The 19,842-nt window shown below is 47.3% G+C and overlaps 1 protein-coding gene across 1 annotated transcript in view; it reads right to left on the minus strand.

Annotated features, from left to right (window-relative positions):
- ACVRL1 (activin A receptor like type 1) overlaps window positions 1-19,842 on the minus strand; it is a 53,671-nt gene that overhangs the window by 15,972 nt on the left and 17,857 nt on the right. The window contains exons 2-8 of the mRNA XM_063119859.1: window positions 14,592-14,663; window positions 13,582-13,809; window positions 12,077-12,294; window positions 11,127-11,226; window positions 5,899-6,045; window positions 4,314-4,589; window positions 2,048-2,245 (exon numbers count right to left, since the gene is read on the minus strand). Of these exons, the coding sequence (XP_062975929.1) occupies window positions 2,048-2,245; window positions 4,314-4,589; window positions 5,899-6,045; window positions 11,127-11,226; window positions 12,077-12,294; window positions 13,582-13,809; window positions 14,592-14,658 (1,234 nt within the window). The 5' untranslated portion in view covers window positions 14,659-14,663. The remainder of the gene's footprint in view (window positions 1-2,047; window positions 2,246-4,313; window positions 4,590-5,898; window positions 6,046-11,126; window positions 11,227-12,076; window positions 12,295-13,581; window positions 13,810-14,591; window positions 14,664-19,842) is intronic.

The raw sequence follows: 19,842 nt of genomic DNA on the forward strand, positions 1-19,842 counted from the left end.
TATCCACCACCACCCCCTTTTAAAGCCATCCAAACTGGTGGCCATCACTACATCTTGTGGAAGTGAATTCCATACTTTAACTATGCGCTGTGTGAAGAAGTAATTATTTTTATCTGCCCTGAATCTCCCACCCGTCAGCTTCATGGGATGACCCCATTGGGTTCTAGTATTATGGGAGAGGGAGAAAAATGTCTCGCTAGCCACATGCTCCACAACATGCATAATTCTGTACACCTCTGCAGACACCGCTGTACTCTTCTTCTGTATGGTTACATCTGCACAGGCACGCGCTTGCAGTCCTGAAGGGCATCAGATCCACTTTGCCAGCATGCAGCTGACCCGGAACCTACCTGCGCTGCAAATATGTATAGTACGATTTGCATGTTACAAAGCTGTATAGCTGCAGCCATTTCCTGGCCTCTTCCCAAAATGCACACTAAGGGGGCAAGTAGGAAAAAATGAATTAAGCCAGAAGCGGCTATCCGAGGCCTCTGCCTTTTGCGGAGAACCGGAGCGGGGAGGGGGGGAGGGACTTTGCTGCTCTTCCCGGGCTGCTTTGGCCAGAGGATACCAGAAGCGCCCTGGATGGGGCTCCTGGCCAGACTGAGCTGTGATGCTGCTTGTTTCCTAATCAGAGCTGAGCAAACAATGTGCTGATTGAGTCTAATGGCCCCTTTAATCAGCGAGCTGGGCGCTGACACTAGATTACAGTGTTTATAATTTGTAGCTAATCGTTCGCGTGGAAAAGGGGAGAAAAAGGAAAAAGGAAAACAACATCCAGCTAGACCAGTCGAAAACTTTCACATTAACAGGCCGGATTAGTGATTATTTCTTCACAGGGAGCCAAATGGAAGGGAGGTGGTGGCGTGTTGGCCGGGATCCCGTTCCATTCTCTGGCTGCAGCTGCGATTGCAAATCCTATACATGAGATTTACCCAGCTGCTGCGCCCGATGTTAAAAAGGGCCCTTTAAAACAGGGGTGAGCAACCAGTGGCCCTCCAGATGTTGTCGGGCTACAACTCCCATCATCCCTGACCATCGGCCATATGGGATCTGGGGCTGATGGGATCTGAAGTCCAACAACGTCTGGAGGGCCACAGGTTGCCCACCCCTGTTTTTAAAGCAGCCAGGGGTCCTCTGCAGAGAGAACAAGACGTCTCTTAAGACTGCTTTCGGAGAAGACATTTAGGGTCTGTTCACATGACCCTTGAGGACTCAGTGGTTGAAGGAGAAGCACTTCAGAAGCCTGGCTCTGTGGCCTCCCAGTCTGTGGTGAGCTGGTTCTTAGCCCCACCATGTGCAGGTCCTAGCTTTTTTCAAACCACTGCAAACGTTGCTTCCCGAACATTGGCCACATTGCGCCAAAAGCTGGATCCTGCACGGAACGGCAAATGCACACGGCTATCTTGCTATGGCGTAGGAATCAGCACGGACAGGTGTTCCTGCAGCCACTGACACCCAGAGGGTTGTGTGAATAGCCCCCCACCCCTACACACCTCCAGCCCTTGTGGCAAAACAGTGACATGAATGTGATGAGCAGTTGACATCCTCGATAGCTAAGTGGAACTTCCAAGTTCAGAGGCAGTGCACTTTTGAGCACCAGATGCTGGGGGATAAACAATGCCAGAGGCCTGTTGTCCTTGTGCCTGGTGGCTGCTGGAAACAGAATGTTGGACTACATGAACATTTGGCCTCATCCAATAAGACAGGGACTGTCTTGTTTGTTATTGATCTGATGCTGGGAGCATTTTTGGCTGAAGTGCAGGGTAAAAATGCTCAATGTAAATAAAGAAACAATTTTAGAGAAACGGGCAAAAAACAGAACAAACTCGGGCCTAGAAGGTCATAAGTCAGTGCACAAACATGTGATTAAAATGCTGGGTTGGGGTGCACTGGCATGGCGGGGGGGCACACAGAGGCAGAGGAGAGACCATGGTCTATGAAAAGTTGAGATCTCATTGCTGTGCTTTTGTAGTCCTCCCCTTTCCAAACTAGATTATTCCATTTCAATTGGCATCTTGTGTGTTTTCCATTCACTCCCCCTTACCATTTACGACTGTTCTCCGGGCGATCTCCCAGAGGACGAGGCCGTATGCCCAGATATCGGTCCGCTTGAAGGATTCAAAGCAGTCCATACGAATCTGTTCATCCAAAACCTCCGGGGCCATGTAGCGCTTGGTGCCCACCCGTGGGTTGTTCCCAATGTCCAAGTAATCGCTGCTCTGGGAATGCATGACTGCCAGACCTGAAAGGGAACCACCATGCCCAAGGTTAGAAGAAGGACGCTGGTCTGGGATGGTGTCCAGAAGTACAGTGCTTCCTTGATGAGAGTCAGGGCTCCTTTAAGTGAGCTATTTATTGCATGCTTGTGATTGGCCTCTCACAGACGTTTGCGGGTCAATTACATGATGCTGTCAATGATCAACGATCTCCCGTGGTATCCCCTGGAAATCCCACCATGAAAAGAACTACTTTTAATGTGATAATATTCAGAAAAATGCATAAAATTAGAGAAGGCAGTAGTTAAGAATGATAGCAACCAATGAGTGCCAAAGGCAAACAACTACTATAGTAATATACAATATACTAAATACTATGTTATAAAAAAAAATATTTTTTGTTTAATATAAGTATTCACCTTTTTTTTAGTATTTAGTATATTGTATAATCAATGTTCAGAAAAAAGCAGGATCTTCCATCAAATAGATGGTGCTTTCTTAATGGAAGTGAACAGAGCATGCTTAGAGGGGAAGTATTCAATTCAAGTTATGTAGTCACCCCTGTCTGCCCATGTAATACAGCCTATAATAATTACACAAAAGAAGCAGGAAGCACAAAGCACCAGGCAAGCAGTGCAATTGCCCCTTAATGTAGAGATGCTCTCAGTTTCTAAGTGTTTCGTTACATGGGACAGAGCCCATTTCACATCTCAATTTCTCTGTGACATGGGAACACCAGCAGCATCGTGCATCAGAGAGCTCAATGTGGGAAGGGCTGGGATTGCTGGAGGAGAGATGCTTGTAGTGAACATGGAAAGTTTAGGAGGACGGCATGGCTTTTATGGCGTCCAAGTTATGACAGGGGAGCTTGAGGCTGCGGGTATGGCTTCGCGTATGAGCTGGGTGGAGAAGACTGTTTGTGGCTCTGAGTGGTGGAATGGGTGTGAATCCAATGCACATGTTCCATATGTACCACAGCCTCACCCCACGCTCGGCTTTCTGATTGTAAAACCAGTCAGGGTGCTTCCAGACAGCTCTTAGCGTTAGCACCCAGAAGGCACTGTGTAGTTCTTCCATCTTTTTCTCCTTAACAGGTCGTGTGTGGGAGGGGTGTTGCCATAAAGCCATGTGTGGAAACACCTGAAGATTCATGCTTTTGATGTGGTAGGGGGGTACTGGTTTGACTGAGTGATTATCCGCTCCTTAAATTTCCTGTTTGACACACTAGAGTTCAAAGAAAGATATGGGTGAGCTATACAACATCCTAGTATTTCTAAGTAGATGGGTTTAGCTCGCAGTCTCAGGATCTGACATATTTCCATATTTGAGTGCAGGATGCCTGCCCCATCCTTGTGAGACTGGCTAGTGATCCTGATGTTATTTTGCCTTGGCTCATAGTGGGCCTGTTCAGACGACACACTAAGCCATGGTTAGGCCGCTAACCCTTTTGCAGCAAGTGGTTAGTGAGCATGTTTAAACCATGGTTATCTAGCCACCATGGTTAGGATGGTTTAGCATGTTGTCTGAAGGGCCAGCATGTAGGAGGTCTGGCCTGCTTGTGGGAGGCATCGGAAGCTATTGTATTGTAAACCCCTCTGGCAGGGCATTTGCTCTCTCCTTGATGCAGGGGTTAAACTAGACATGACACCCTTCACACAGTCAGAAATGTCTTTTCTAAAAAGAAGAAGTAAACAGCAGGTGTATGTGAGCCCAACCTAGATCAGGATTGTAGAGAGTGGCAAAGAGTTAAAGCCCTCCATCTCCCCTGCCAGGGTCCTGATCTAGATAGGGTAGATGGGATGTGGCTGCTATTTACACTTTTAAAGAAGTCATCGTAGCATTGTCTGAATGGTGTCACATCTAGTTTAGCCCAAACTCTATAGCGTGCGCGTGCCCTTTATGGTATAGCAGAACGGGGTGTGTGTGTGTGTGTGCAGATCCGTTTGGCTAATGCCCGGGGAGTTCTGAGGGTCATGGGCAGGGACTTTCCCCATCCGTCCTTCGCTAGGAAGCTCCCTTGTTCCTGCAGCAGAGGTGGGTGCCAGCACCCCCAGCTTGCCAGAACGTTTTACTCCGCATCTGACAGCCGCTCACCCAGATCAGCAATGCAGCACTGCCTGTTGTTCTTGACCAGGATGTTCCTGCTTTTGAGGTCACGGTGAGCAATGGCCGGCTTGCCCTGGGTGCCGAAGATCTCCACGTGCAGGTGAAGGAGGCCGCAGATGATGGAGGTGGCCAAGCGCAGGCAGGTCTCCACATCCAGCACGGTGCACTGCAGGTAGTCGTAAAGAGAGCCGTGCTCGTGGTAGTGCGTGATCAGCCACAGCTGTGTGCTCGAGTTCCTTGACGTCATGTCAGAGGCAATGAATCCTGTAGAGGGCAAAGGAGAGAAGAGCTCAGCACCAGGCCACACTCAGCAGTATAATACAAGGAGTGTGCCAGAAAGAGGCGAGAAATGGCTGTCCATGTGTCTCGATGCTGGGAACAGCTCAAAATCGGCTTGTATAGATAAATGTAGGCCCTTGCTGCTTTTTTTGTTTGCTACAAAGAGACAGAACTGTGGTCTACATCAGGGGTGCAGAACCTCTTCCAGCCCGAGGGCTAGATTCCATTTTGGAGAAGTTCTTGGGGGCCACACACCAGGCGTGGGCAGGGCCAAAGGCAAAAGCAGCAGGGCCAAAACAGCCTATTGAAGCTTAAAGCTTTTACTGCCAGTAATTAAGCCTTAGGGGAGGCATTTCAACCTTTTAGAATGGGGGGGGGGGGAACAGTACAAAAGCAGAGAAACCACCAAACTATTAATGGTTGAGGAAAAGGGAAATCCCAGAGGGCTGGATTCAGCTCCTGGGCTTGAGGTTCTGCTCTCCAGACTAAGAACTTATCTACATTAAAACAACAACAACAACAACACCCTGCTGCTTTCTGCTTCCATTTTCATCCCGAGATTGCAACTGGCTCATTACATGGGCGAGTGGAATACTTCCTATCTCTGTCTTGAGTTTGAAGTTTGATTCAAATCATTAAAACAGCGCCGTCTAGTGGTGGAATTATAGCACAACACCTCCAATACACAGGGCCATTCGGTGGATTTATTTTCTAAAGTTGATTATCCTTGTGTTTTCTGGCAACGGGATAAGGGAGGGCAGGAGACGTCTGGCCTGATGACAACGTCGTGAAATCGACCCACAAACTTCCATGAGTGGCCAGTCACGAGTATGCTATAAATCACCCATTTAGAGACAGCCTAATACTGTATACCCTGCCTGGCACTGGCTCTGGAGGGTTCGAGGTAGAGGACTTTCCGAGGGTCTTCCTTACACATACAAAGCACATATTCCATTAAAGGTATAACCTCTCCCTTGCGTGGTTAGCCTCCCTCCTTGCCTCTCTCCCTTTCTCGTTTTAAATGATCATAACAAGAAGGTGAACAGGATCTGCTGGGAAGAGCGTCTCCTCCTAGTACAGTTCTTATTGGCCCTTCTTGCTGTCTCATTATTAATCCTTGTAATCAGCCCTGGGAGCTTTTCTGGGCTGAAGAGTGGGGTAAAAATACTGCAAATAAATACACAAACTATCACCAGGGTTACCAACAGTTTGCCTGTCTTGGGCCACTTGGGACCAGCAGGGCCCTAATCTATCTGGCTTGTCATTTCTGGAAGGACGGCGCCATACTGCTTACCTAAGATGTTGTCGTGCCGCAGCAGCACTGTGTTGTAGATCTCCGTCTCGCGGAACCACGACTGCTCATCCCGGGAAGAGAAGATCTTGACAGCCACGTTCTCCCCATGCCACGAACCGCGCCACACCTCCCCGTAGCGTCCTTTGCCTGTTGGGATGACAATGGTCACGGGGGGTTCTGCTGGTGTCCAGGAATGTTCTCTTCCCTGAGCTGGTGTGCGGTTCACCAATCTGCCCTTGGGTGTATCGGCGCACTTCCTTGCTGTGCCGCTGGTGTTGGCTCTTAAGAGGAAGCTTAGGAGCCAACCCCCTGCATTGAGCAGGGGGTTGGACTCGATGGCCTTATAGGCCCCTTCCTGCTCTACTATTCTATGGTTCTATGATTCTAAGAGTTCACTTCTGCCAGAGTGTATGCAGGAATTGTCATCCTGGACAGGGCCTGGTGTCAAGGGTAGGCATGGTGGGGCATCTACCAAGGGCCCACACACTCAACATCCCGCCCCCTTGACAAGAACTCCTGACTTTGCTCCCCCTCCTCTTCACCATCACAACCTGCTTGTCCATCTGCCTCACTTCCTGGCCCAGGCAGTGGTGTTGGGGGGAAGGAGGAGCAGCAGATGCCATGGCCTACATACTCCCTGGCTAGGGTGACCCTATGGAAAGGAGGACGGGGCTCCTGTATCTTTAACAGTTGTATTGAATTTTAAGATGCCTTTTAATAATGTGCTGCTTTTAATAATGTATTAGTTTTATATGTTTTAATCAATTATATGTATTTTATGGTGTTTGCATTTGTGTTGCACTCCGCCTTGATCCAGGGGAAATAATAATTATTATTATTATTATTATTATTATTATTATTATTATGGAATTTTAGCAGGTGTCATTTGGATGCATGCAGCACCTGGTGAAAATCCCTCTTTATCACAACAGTTAAAGCTGCAGGAGCCCTGGCCTCTTTCATATCTGGTCACGCTAGACAGGGCTCCTGCAGCTTTAACTGTTGCGATGAAGAGGGAATTTCACCAGGTGCTGCATATATACAAATAACACCTGCTGAAAGTCCCTTTTCAATACAACTGTTAAAGATACTGGAGCCCGATGTCCTCCTTTTCATAGGCTCGCCCTATCCCTGGCTCTCTGCCTATCAAGCAAGCAAATGGTAGCAATGATGAGAGAGAAGATGAGGAGCATTAGGAGCTGATGACAATGGCAGTGAGTAGGTAGTAGTTTCATTGAGGGGGCGGGGCGGGATTGAGGGTGTTTTGGCCAAGGGCCGTCCAAAACTTAGAGCTGGCACTGATCCTGGATCAACTCCATGACGAATCTGATCAGAAACAGCCAAAACCGAGGACTCCCCAGTGGGAGGCAAATGCGGGGTACTGGGATTTCATGAATGCCTCCAGGACTCACATGATTTATGGTGATATGCAAAACCTGGCAACCTTTGCCTGGGGCAAACAATTCAGACAATTCTGCTTCTCATGAATCTGGATTTCCCACAGGATGAGGGCAATTAACAGGCTACTGCAAGGTGTGGCCACAATGATTACCTTAACTAGCTTTAGGCTTGAAGCAAGAGGTGTTATAGCCTGATCCGATAGCTGAGGAGCCTGTTATTGCTGCATAATTAAAGCTGAAGACAGACAGGTCGTTTATTGCATCCCGGACACATGTATGTTTTCCTCTCCCAGGATGAGCCCTAAAAACTGGCTCTTTGGTTTTCCAGTTTGGTCACTTTGAACTGGGAAAAAACCTAACCGTGGAGGGTGCTGACTGGCTAGTGACTGTGATGTCATCAAGACACCTCTGCCCCACAATTCCTGAAATACTTTAGCAACTGTTGGATGACTCTAAACTTTACTTTAAGAAATAATAATAAAAAGGAAGCATAAGGTGAGGGACAATATTGACAGTGAACAGTGAACCAGTGCAAAGCTCAGCACACAATCAATATGAAAAAACTGCTGCAAGTATACTTTAAATGTTAAATCTGTTTCGCCTTTAAAGATTTCTCTGGACTATAATAATGCAAGTTCTTCGGATCTGACTAAACTCTTGCTCACTTTCGTGTAACAAATGTAGCAAATTGAGATCCAAGCTCTACGCAAAGAGCATTTTCCTTCCTGCTGCATAACCTCTACGTGGCACGGTGCTATTACGGAATATCACCATTGCACAAGTAGGAAATGCCTCTTCTTTTAGTTTCAGAAGTAATACTCCATTTTCCAACTCTAAAATAACCCAGGAAAGTGTTCTTAAAAAACAGAAGCAAAACTGGAGGATCGAGAAGTGGTTTAAAAAAACCCATAAACAACCGTGAGTAGGAAGTGACAAGCACATGACAAATATCTCATGTAGAAAAGCCCATACTCTCAGCTCCTATATAATCTTAACTGATGCCGTTTGTCATCTTTCAGCCTTCCACAGTATTATCTAGAGCAGGGCTGAGCAATTGCAAGAGGTCTGGGAGCCGATTTTACCCCCCATATCCCTTCCCCCATGTGACGCACCCTCCCCCATGGGCTCTGAAAAAACGAAGTATTTTTTTTTACAAAAAAAACTAAAATTGCATCTGTAGCACTATAGAGTGCCAAAAGGATGAAAATTAGCTTGTTCGTTGCGAATGTCATTTTCCCCCATTAAGTTCTCCCCCTGTTTAGGGGAGAGCAGCAGGGGGGCACCTGCATCCCACCGGGGGCTCGTCCACATGGGTGCTTTGCCCCTGGATTGCTTTGGAGTGGCGGCAGGTGATCTACATGACGCAGCCGCCACTCCGGATCAAACCAGGGGCAAAGCCCCGAAGCTCCGCACTAAAGAAGTCGGGGACTTACCCTGACTTCTTCAGATTGAAGGAAGGCTCCACGCCTTTGAGGAGCCTTGTTAAGGAAAAATAAATAAAATTTAAAGGGGGGGGGGTTTGGAAATCACTCCAGGGAGGGAGCACCCTTGTTCCCCCACCCCCGTTAGCTGTAAATGTGATCCTTCGTATTTACAGCTAAACACAACAAAAACAATACATCAGCCCCATTTTCCCATTAAAAAACCCACTTACCAGAGCAGAGGGGGCGTGGATGATCCCAGGCACCTCATGAGTGCTCAGGTGGGTGGCGTGGTGGTGGTGGGATGCAGGAAACCCTCAACTGCGCTCCTTCCCATGAAAATGCTGGGAAGGAGCGTCAATGCAGCATTAACTGCTGGCACAGCATTAACAAACTCATATAGACGAGGGCTGGGAACATCTTGCCTACACCCTCTTCTGTTTATTAAGCGCATCCTCTTATATCTGCTACTTCTCCCGGTCTTCACATGTGTTCATCATCAGCCCCCCCCTTTTAAGCAGGGTGTTCATCGTGTGGCGCAGAGCGGTAAAGCAGCAGTTTCTGCAGCTGAAACTCTCCCCACGGCCTGAGTTCGATCCCAGCGGAAGCTGGTTTCAGGCAGCCGGCTCGGGTCGACTCAGCCTTCCATCCTCCCGAGGTCGGTAAAATGAGTACTCAGTTAGCTGGGGGAAAGGTAATAACGGCCGGGGAAGGCAACGGCAAACCACCCCGCTATAAGGCCTGCCAAGAAAACGTCAGCAAAAGCTGGCGTCCCTCCAAAAGTCAGTAATGACTCAGTGCTTGCATGAGAGGTTCCTTTCCTTCCTTCATCATTACTACGGGGGATATGAGTTTGCATCGTATTTGGAATACCAACACTGCTTCTTTCCATTGTGTGAAAGCAAAAACTTTCACAGAATGACAAAGGGCAGAAATACCCATTAATTTAGTAAACATGTATTTCCCAAACATGTATCTGCCAGTTAATCTGTCTAAGTTTCTATCTGCCTAAGTTTCTATTTGTCTCTAGAGTTGGGACACAGATCTGCTCTACGGGCTTTTCTACACAAGGCTATTAATCTGCTGCATCTACTCTCAGTTTCGTCGAAGAACTGAGATTGGAGCACTACACAAGGAGTTTCCTTTCCTGATTTCCCAATACATAACCTCTAGGTGGCACTGTGGCATAGCAGTATGGCACAAATACACAAGTGGAAACAGTGTTTTCTTTCATCATCATAGTTAATACCCCATTTTCCCTGCTCTTAAAAAACTCGCTGAAAATGTTGGTTAGATACAGAAACGAAACTGGAGGAGGGTCACAACATCATCTAATGAACCACTAAACAACCATGAGCAGGAAATGACAAGGGCACAATAAATGCCTCTTGTAGAACAATTCTATGGTCTGTAGGTCACTTTCCTTTGGTGTGCTTGAATGAGAAGGGGAAAATAATTGTAACTGCTGATTGTGGATTATTCAATGGCAGAAATTCATCCATCTCTCTCTTAAAATCTCCAGATAAGAAACATTTTCTCAAAGGAGAGAGCTAGAGAAGTGTCTTGTATCAGAGTCAGAGCAGATGACACAGGGTGAAGATTTGATCTCCATTTTGCCATGGCTTGAGCCCATAATATAGAACAAGGTGGGGGAACCCAGGACTGTGGGTCCCAATCTGGCCCTCTTTGTTGCCTCACACAGCCAAGCCTCCTTCTCTGGCCACACCCGCTTTCCCCCAACCACTGATTGTTTGGTGAATTCCCGGCTTTTGTGCTGTGCCGTTTCCCACACACCCCAATTCTAAAAGGCTGGGTTGCCTCTCCTAGGACTTACTTGCCAGCAGTAAGAGCTTTAAGGCAAAATATGCAGGTATGTTTGATACTTTCTGTGGTTTGGTTCCACCCCTTTGCCTTTGGCCCCGCCCACCATTGGAAGGCAGTCCTCAAGAGCTTTGCCAAAAATGCAATTCGGCTCTTGGGCTGAAAGAGATCCCCCACCCTAGATACAAAAGGTATCTTGAGTAAGATGTCTCAAAATTCGAGTTGAGTGATAAGATAAGCAAGCTTGAGTCATATGTCAAGCAGGCTTATGTATCTGCTGACGGACTGGACCATCTCAGCCCACAGGAGGGGAATCAAATGCTTGAATCCTCCCATATATACAAATATTCCCTGCACATCAGAGTAGTCTGAATGGTCCAGGCAAAGAGAGTCCACATGGGTCTGCTAATCATGCAGCCCAACTCTCTGTAGGCTCCTGTAATTCCAGACAATCCCGAGCTAAGGGATGGCTTAAGAGCCTGAAGTTGGATCAGAGAGGTGGTTTTAGTATTCCTGTTTCCCACACGTTAGACATTTCTCCACTGGCGACATTTTACAGACTAGTTTGTTCGCTTTTTTGGCTTACCAACGCATTCAAGCAGGGTGATCTGCCGAGCCACAGTTCTTTGGACGAGGAAGGGCAGCCCAGAGCCACTCCCGGTGGTGCACTCATCATCCAGGAAGTCCTGAAATGGGCAATTTGAAACATGGGACGAAGCTCTCTGAGGAATGAGGTGCACTTTGAAGAATCCCCAAACCTAGCATCCGTCCACCAAGCCATATTAATGCTCCCTGTCATGGTGGGAGTCCTCTTGATGGAGCCTAGTCATCCGCCATGCCTGCCATGCCATCCCATGCCACCCCTAAATGCTGAAACCAAAGACAGCTTCGAAAGGAAATTTAGTTGGATCTCAGGGGTTCCTCCTAGAGGAGTCAGACAAAAGCCTGGAAGGTATCAGAGGTGAGACCTGCTAGAAGCAAATGATTTTGCCTGACTGTCAGAGGAAGCATGTGGGTGGAATCAGTGCTGCTCCAGGCTTTTGAGGGCCCTTGGGCAAGACACACTCCATGGGCCCCCTCCCTCAGTGAGCCTGCTTTTTCACCACCATTGTCCCCAGCTGCAATTGTTCCTCTTTCGTCATTGCTCCCACTAGCTAGCTTGACAGGCAGAGAGCCAAGGAGCATGAAGCCCCCGTGGCATCTCCGGCTCCTCCTCCTCACCACCGCCATTGTTGTCTGGGCCAGAGGGAAAGGCAGGTGAGGAAGAAGGCAGCAAAGGTGAAGAGGAAGCAAATAGTCCAGGCAGCATTCAAATAAGTCAGAGCAAGGCAAATGCAGCTAACGCAAGAGCAGACATATCTGAGGCACAACCAGGGAGTGCAGACCAAAGCTGTTGACCAGCTGTTCAGCAGCCACTTCCTGTTTCCTTTTATGGGGGCTGCTGGGAAACTGGAGCCAAAGAAAGGTGTGAGGCTCAAGAGCTTCCTGGATTTGAGGCAGGGTGTGGTGCTGAGGTGCTATTTCTGGACAACTTACGTCTAAGGTGCTGTCACCAACTATGGAGGCCTTCAACATGAAATCCATGTCCCCCAGTTCACAGGACCCAAATTGCATTTGTCTCCGCCGGCTCTGGACCACCTTCCGAATTAAGAGCGCCACCAATACAGCGAGAAGCAGAAGGGCAAACAATGGAACCAGGATCATCAGGAGAAGGTTCCGAAGAGACAGGCCCTCCTCTTCAGGCGGACTTTCAGCTGGTTGGAAGAAAATGGATTGAACCTGTTTGATTACTGTTGCCATGTTGATGGTGATGAGTCCCATGGAAAGTAGATCGCCAGATGTTTTGAATGTCAAATCCCAGCATTCCTGACCATTGGCCATGCTGGCAGGGGCTTCTGGGAATTGAGTGCCCAAACATCTGGAGATCTACCTCCTGCCCACCCCTGCTATAGGCTAACCATAGGTTAGAACCAACTTCCTTGTTGCGACTGTAGAACAGATACTGCTGGTGAAACAGGACTTCTGTGGCCTCTCCTACTCCCTACAGCCTCCCATACACCCTCTAATGCTCCGGAGATTTTGAGGGCATGCAGGAGGCCACAGCGGGAAGGGGAGCAAGCGGATGTCTGGTTCCGCCAGCAGTATCTGTTCCGTGGGTGCAACAAGGAAGTTGGATCCCGCCTTATGAGTTAATTCTATTCAAATAATTGGCAATGTACAAAACGAGGCTACATCCTGGCCCAAAGGACCTCATCATCATCATCATGATCAAGATCAGACTGCGTGTAAGGTATATGGCTGATGATTTCGATTTCAGATCATCTTGCAATTTAAAATAAAATACTTGGTTTTTAAAAAGATCTACACGTTTGGTAAATGTATAGGATAAAATCTAACATAAGTCCCACTAAAATACTATTATGTATTTTATCGTTTATTGTTGTTCCCCGCCTCGATCAAAATGGAAAGGCGGGCAAGAAATACATTTATTATTATTATTATTATTAGAGTAGATGCATTAAAGTGAATGGGACTTAAGTCCTATTTATTCCAATGGGTCTATTCTAAGTAGGAGAAACAGTTTTTTCTCCCCCATTCACTCACCTCACTAGGAGTTACAGCTGTTCTCTTTCAAGTGCCTCTTTCCATCACCCTTTTTTGAGCACACCCATACACCTTGCCGGAAATTAAAATCCTCGCTTTTCAACACGCACACACAATTTTAAATGCATCCCAGTGCACTTAGCTTCCCAAATGACTTTAAATGCTTGTCATCTTTAACCTCTTAGTATTAATATAGGGTCCTAATTCCCCTAATATATGTATGGTTCCAATTCCCCTGATGTGTGATTTTAATTCATTCTAAATTCTTCTTTAATAAAATAAAGAGCTGTGACCTTAAACTCTCCCAGGTTTTAGGGGTATCAGATTTTCCTAAGCGCCCAGAGTTTAACCCCAAAAGATCCCTCATGTATGTGTTTGGTTTACATGTATGTAATATGCACATCCACATGAATTAAAGCATACTTCTTAACACGTACTTGGCAACTGGATATGGAGATTCAAATTGCACATGTTGGACTTGCAGCATATCATGCCATAGATGTTGGTAAAGGATCCCTTGCACAACTCATACTTGTCGACCTTCAGGCATCCTTTCCCATGGATAATTTCCCCATCCTCCTGATGCTGGCTTACAAAACACAACTTCCCTGAACAAGTGCTACTGTTGGGACACCGTGTGTTATCACAATCGCAGATCAGCTCACCTGTGGGGATAGAAAGGAAGACAGCATGTTTCACTGAGGTTTTACCCCTATTCCTAGTGGGGAATCTATATGGCCTATTTACCCTGTCGTGGCTGCCCAGTGGTGCCGCGTCGCTTATATGATGCAGTCACCAACTTGCAGCCACATCGGGCTTCTACCCCCGAAATTACGCTTTTTTGCGGTGTCCTTTTACCACGATTTTTTTAGTTACTCCGAGGTCGCCGCGTTGTTTCTTAGGCCCTTTCTACACCTAAGGATTATCCCAGCCAAATGAAGGGATCATCCTTGCCTGATCCTGGGATCTCCTGTGGGCTCATCTACACCAAGCAGGATATTCCACTATGAAAGCAGTATATAAAAGGCAGGAGCCACACGACTGCTTTATAGCGTTATTGAAGTGCACTACAGGATCTACACTACTGCTTTACAGTGGTACTGAAGTGCACTGACCACTGTTGGGACCCATTGACACATCTACACCAAGCAGGATATAACACTATGAAAGTGGTATGAAAGCGGTATATGGTCTGTGTCAATGAGCCCCAACCATTGTCAGTGCACTTCAATACCGCTATAAATGCCTTTTATATACTGCTTTCATACCGCTTTCATACTGGAATATCCTGCTTGGTTTAGATGAGCCCTAAGCCTTGGGGAAGAAGCTGGTGGGCCAGATGGGACATCCCTGTGGACGGCATGCGGCCTGGACGTTCCCCGCGCCACCCCTGCTACAGAAACTCACGGTCCACTCCTGCCCACAATCTGCCCCAAATGTTTCTTACCAGCGATAATGTCTCTGCGGAGACTCAGGATCGCCAGAAAGAGGCCCATGATCGCTCCTTGCCACATTTTCTCTGCAGAATGAAAAGGCAGGATCAATGAATGAATAAGAAGGATCATAATAAGCATTTATCAAAATCACGTATAATTTTATTTGTCTTTCTAAACCTGTGTGGTGTGCATATTCTTCTGCATACTTCTGCATACTTTTTTAAATGAAAAAAGAGCCTGCAGAGTAGGGTTTTCCACGAGGAAAAAGAAAGAAAAGAATGGAGAAGATTCAGAGCAGGGATCGGAGAGGGATCCCTTCCAAAGAAATAAAACTACGCGTCTCTACATGAGCAATTTATTGCGTGCACATGATTGACCAGTCATGGAAGTGAGCGGGTCCCTCACATGACACTGTCAACCTCCAGGGTGTCTCCTGCGCTTTCCCCCGGTAATTTCGATTTAACCTCCCTCCTCCACCAAGATAATGCAGTATTCAAAATAATCGTGGGATTAATTCTGCAACTAGATGACGCTGTTTCATTTAACTTATGGAGCTTTGGCCAGAGGGGAAGTTTTCAATTATAAATCATGTCGTCTCTGTTGGTTGCTATCTAAAAAAGCTTGTAGTGAATGTGAAAACATCTCAGTAAAAAAAAAATGCTGTTAAGGATGTGGTTTCCCCCCCTTAATGTAGAGATGGCCTCAGTTGTGTGGATCATCTGGGGATCTCTCGTGACATTAGCTCTCTGGCAATCACCATGGGCCTCTGGTATGGTGCCTCCCCGATAGCAAGCTTAGGCCATGGCTAGACGAGGGGGTAAAAGGGCGATGATCTTGCGATTTTACGATCACGAGATCATCGCCTTCATTTACACATGGTGCGCGACATCGCGGCCACCATTTTGTTTTTGATTTTATCGGAGAGGGAGCGCACGAGTGCTCGTCTGCAAAACGGTAAGCTTTTTTTTTAAAAAAAATAAATAAATAAAATTCCCTGCTCCCTCCACCCCAACCCCGATGGGCACAGAGCTCCTGAGGAGCTCTACGCCCAGCTCCTGGTTCCTCGCAGTAACTTGCGAGGAGCCGGGACAAACTGTGACAGCAGGCCACACTTTCCGCGGTCTCGGGAAAAACACAAAAAAAGGGTAGGGTGATATCCCAGAGAAAGGGAGGGATCATCCCCCCTTGCTCCGGGATCCTCTGTGTGTCATGTGGACGCACAGAGATGATCCTGGGACGATCCCCGGGATATCACCCCGTCTAGTTATGGCCTTAATTTCACAACAGCCCTGCTACTATTCCTTTCCCTCTGTTGCCCTTTTATGTGCAGTGTATAAGACTGCACGTTTTGGTGGCACCTCCTGATTACAGACTCTGGAGTCTTTGAATGCAGTAACAATGCCAAGTTAATATGAAGCATGCTGCAACCCCTGAGATATCACCAGGACTAAATCACAATGTTGTTGCACAGCAGCTTGGAATAAGGTTTCAGTATTCAGGAGGAGGGCCTTCTCTGCTGTGGCACCCCAGCTGTGGAATGAGTTCTCTAAAGAGGTTCACCTGGCATCTACACTATACCCTTTGAGACACCAGGTGAAGAACTTTTTATTCTCTCCGCATTTTAACAGTTTACCAAATTAATTTAAACTTTTCTGTTTTAAATTTGTATTTAAAATCTGTATTAATTTCTACATTGCTGCTCGATTTTATCCTGGTTTTTATATTTCATTTTATACTATGCTTTTATACTGCTTGTTTTATATTTTTAATGGTTTTCATGGTTTTAATTTTTGTGGACCACCCAGAGCGCTTCAGCTATTGGGCAGTATAAAAATGCAATAAATAAATAAATGTGCACCCACACCCCACAAATGTTGGCCCAAAACATTTTGACGCCTGAGGCAGTGCAGGAAATGCTGCCCACTCCCTGTCATGTTGCACATTAGCCAACGCTAGTGGACTATTTCCCCTGTTCAGGAAAGGTGACACACTGGAGCTGGGCATTCCAAGGAAGCCGTTGCTTCAACAATGGAGCCACTCAGGCTGAGAGCTTATATAGAAGGGTTGGAAACTTCCCTTCGGTCAAGGGCCACATTGGATATTGGGTGGGTGGCCAGGGGCACACACACACACACACACACACACACACAGCTTCAGCTATTGGGCAGAATAGAAATGCAATCAATAAAATAAATTTCACACACACATTATGTACACACACATACCATTCACACAACACACACACAATTTGCGTCAAAATTCAGGCATAAACAACCATTTACACTTGCAATGTTGTGCAAATTGTGCTGTTTACTCAAATCAGATCTGCACACACACACACACACACCCAAGTTGGAAAATGTGCGCTTCCCCGATTTGCTGTGTGCCAAGTCGAGCCAGCTCAGAGATCTGCAAGTTGGTATCCGTGTGTGTGTGCGTGAGAGAGAGAGAGAGAGCTGGCAAAAATTCTCCAAGTTCCACCTACAAACCGGATTCCTCTGACATCTCTACTCCCAATCGCAAGAATGCTACTGAAGATCACTGTGTTGGGGAGGAAGCTTTAATTAGGGTGACCATATTTGGGAAACCAAAAAAGAGGACACCTAGTGTGTGTGTGTGTGTGGGAAGCAGCTTTCTGAGTCCTGCAGAAAGTAAATTATTCCCCCGCCACCTTGAAGAACCCGATTGGAGTGGAAGAGGGGAAAGGATTTCATTCTGCACCACCACCATCCACTCCAATTGGGGCCTTTTCTATAATGTCCACGAATGACCCACTTTCCCCTTTAAGACCTCAATTGGAGCTCCGGGTGGGGGAATGATGTGCCTCAAGAAAGCATGTCATTCCCTCCTGCCATGCTAATGGCAGCCTTAAAGGGGAAGGTGTGTCATTCCAGGACATTATTGAAAATTATAGAAAATCCCCCCTGACACCATGGAAAGAACAAAAACCAGGACCAATCTGGGGAAATCCTGACAGTTGGTCACCCTACTTTAATCTCATCCCCATCCAAGCAATTCTAGTCCCCTATGGTGTTGGGCTGGCAGGAGCAGAATTCTTAAAGGAAAGAGGATGCCTGGGGGTGACTCTTCGCACACCTTCTTTCTGTGCATGTGATCTGGAGGCTCTACTGGGGATGGGGAACATGCAGCCCTCCAGAAGTTTTGGACAACAGCCCCCAGCTTTCCTGAGCATTGGCCATGCTGGGAAGGGTGCAATCCCCTCTGGAGATGGTGCACAAGGGCTTCTCAATGATCTTAGTAAGCCTGGCCATGAAATGGGAAGTATGCCGAGTCTGCTTGCAAATCCAGCTGCAATTGTGGTCTTTGGGGTTTTACCACTCCCACCCAACAAGAGAGATGGTTTTCCAGGTTGGATTATTGGCAGAATCTGGCCTCGGAACATGCTGAGTTTGCCGTGAGCTGTGGTGGTGATGGATCCACTTCTGCACAGCACAGCCTGGCTTTCTTCCAACCTGTCCCCTCTATCTCCATGAGCTGAAGCCAGCTGTTGATTTCAGAGACTCGGGGTTGTTGTTTTTTTTTTTTGTAGCAGGCTTATCAATGATATAAAAATACTCTTTGCAGGAATCCAAAAATGTTCCAGCTGCTCCACGGAGGAGACGGGAGAGTGGGAGGTTTTGGAGGGGGTGCGGGATTGCTTGTTTGTCCGTTTCCTTGTGAAACAGAAACTCTTGCCAAGCTAAACCAGTGGACTCTTGACCTCACCCCTTCCCCTTCCAACTCATGCAACCTTCCCCTTTGTAAAATGCAGAAAATGTGGGACCTGGGAGTCCAGGACCATTTTGTTCTGCGTTGCCCACAGATTCCTAGCACAAACAGCTGTGTCTCAGCTTCCTGCTATTCAAGAATTCCAGCGCGTAGCCAGGGCGTTGCAGCCTGGACAGGAATCAAGATTGTTTAGATTCTGCCCTTGATGGGGGTGGGGATGGAGACATGTAAACAGAGAGATCCATAAGTCTGCAAAGATCTTTCAGAGCGAGACGTAAGCAGCACGGCTCCAGCCATGAGGTCGCCTAGCAGGGCCACAACCCCACAAAGCATGGAAGGAAAACACAGGCGAGACTTGAGCGTTGGCCTGCAAGTAGTGAGATCAGAAAGTAAACAGTGATATCAAATGTCAGCATCAGGAGCAGCTGCTCCCCCCTCTTTTTGCCGGAGTAAATCCACCGTTCCTTCCCTTCTCCGCCTTAACCATGGTTTAGCATGACATCTGTACTGACTCAAGCCATGGTTAATGTGAACCAGGGTTGCCTTCTTAACCAGGATTGGAAACCTGGGGGGAATCTCTGCTGGAGTCCCTTTCTGTGGCTAAGGCATATCTGTCCTCCAGTTTCCACAAGGCCCATTTGCTCCTCCTGGGGCATGCACTAAGGATAATGATGACGTTTACAACATTTATATCCCACCTTGTTTGCCAAACGAGGAGCTCAATCAGGCGAATGTTTTATTGCACTCTCGTTACTGGGCACGCACGGATTTTTGCGGGACCCTCTCACAACATTGTCTGCCTTCCGCCGGCCTCCTGCCCCTTTAGCCTTCTTCACATGACAACCCCCCACCCCAGTAAATCTGACTTATTTTTAGAGACAGAACTTGCTGCTATCTCCTGTGATGTGTAGGAGAAGCAGCGGGATCGGAACGGCCCACTGAATGAGCCACGTGCATGTTGTTTACTTCCTCTTTCAAAAGAGGAAGTAACAAAGGACAAAAGCACGGGCAGAGAAGTGACATTAAGCAAACACGATTTTCCCCTGTGTGATGATGCGGTATGTCACACAGTACAGCTAACCACCGCAATTGCTGCAGTCATCATGATCTGTAGTGTGTGCTGTAAGTAGGATAATCTGTCTTCGGTGTATGCAGTATGTGTTGGGCCGCTGCTAATGTTGTGCATGGGGTACAGCGGCTTGGCTATCCATTTTTGTGTGTGCCTTCACATTGCTGTGCAGGCATTAGCTAATTTTCCTGTGACCAGTGTGTAGTTGCTCTTCTGCTCCCCTTCTGCTCCTCACAAATATCCAGAAGATCAAGGATCTCCTGGTGCCTCTATGAACACTTCTCCCTCCACCGCCAGCTTTTGCTACCATTCTTGGCTACCAACATTTTCCTGCACAGCTGCATATGAGCAATGGAGGAAGCCTAGGCAAAATAAGGTATCACGGCAATGGTACACTGATGTGCAGGAGTGCAGTTCACTGTACATTTTATCATAGTTGCGCTGCTTCATCGGTGTGTATTTAA

The sequence above is a fragment of the Elgaria multicarinata genome, chromosome 3 (genome assembly GCF_023053635.1).
Source record: "Elgaria multicarinata webbii isolate HBS135686 ecotype San Diego chromosome 3, rElgMul1.1.pri, whole genome shotgun sequence".
In the NCBI taxonomy this organism is placed as follows: domain Eukaryota; kingdom Metazoa; phylum Chordata; class Lepidosauria; order Squamata; family Anguidae; genus Elgaria; species Elgaria multicarinata.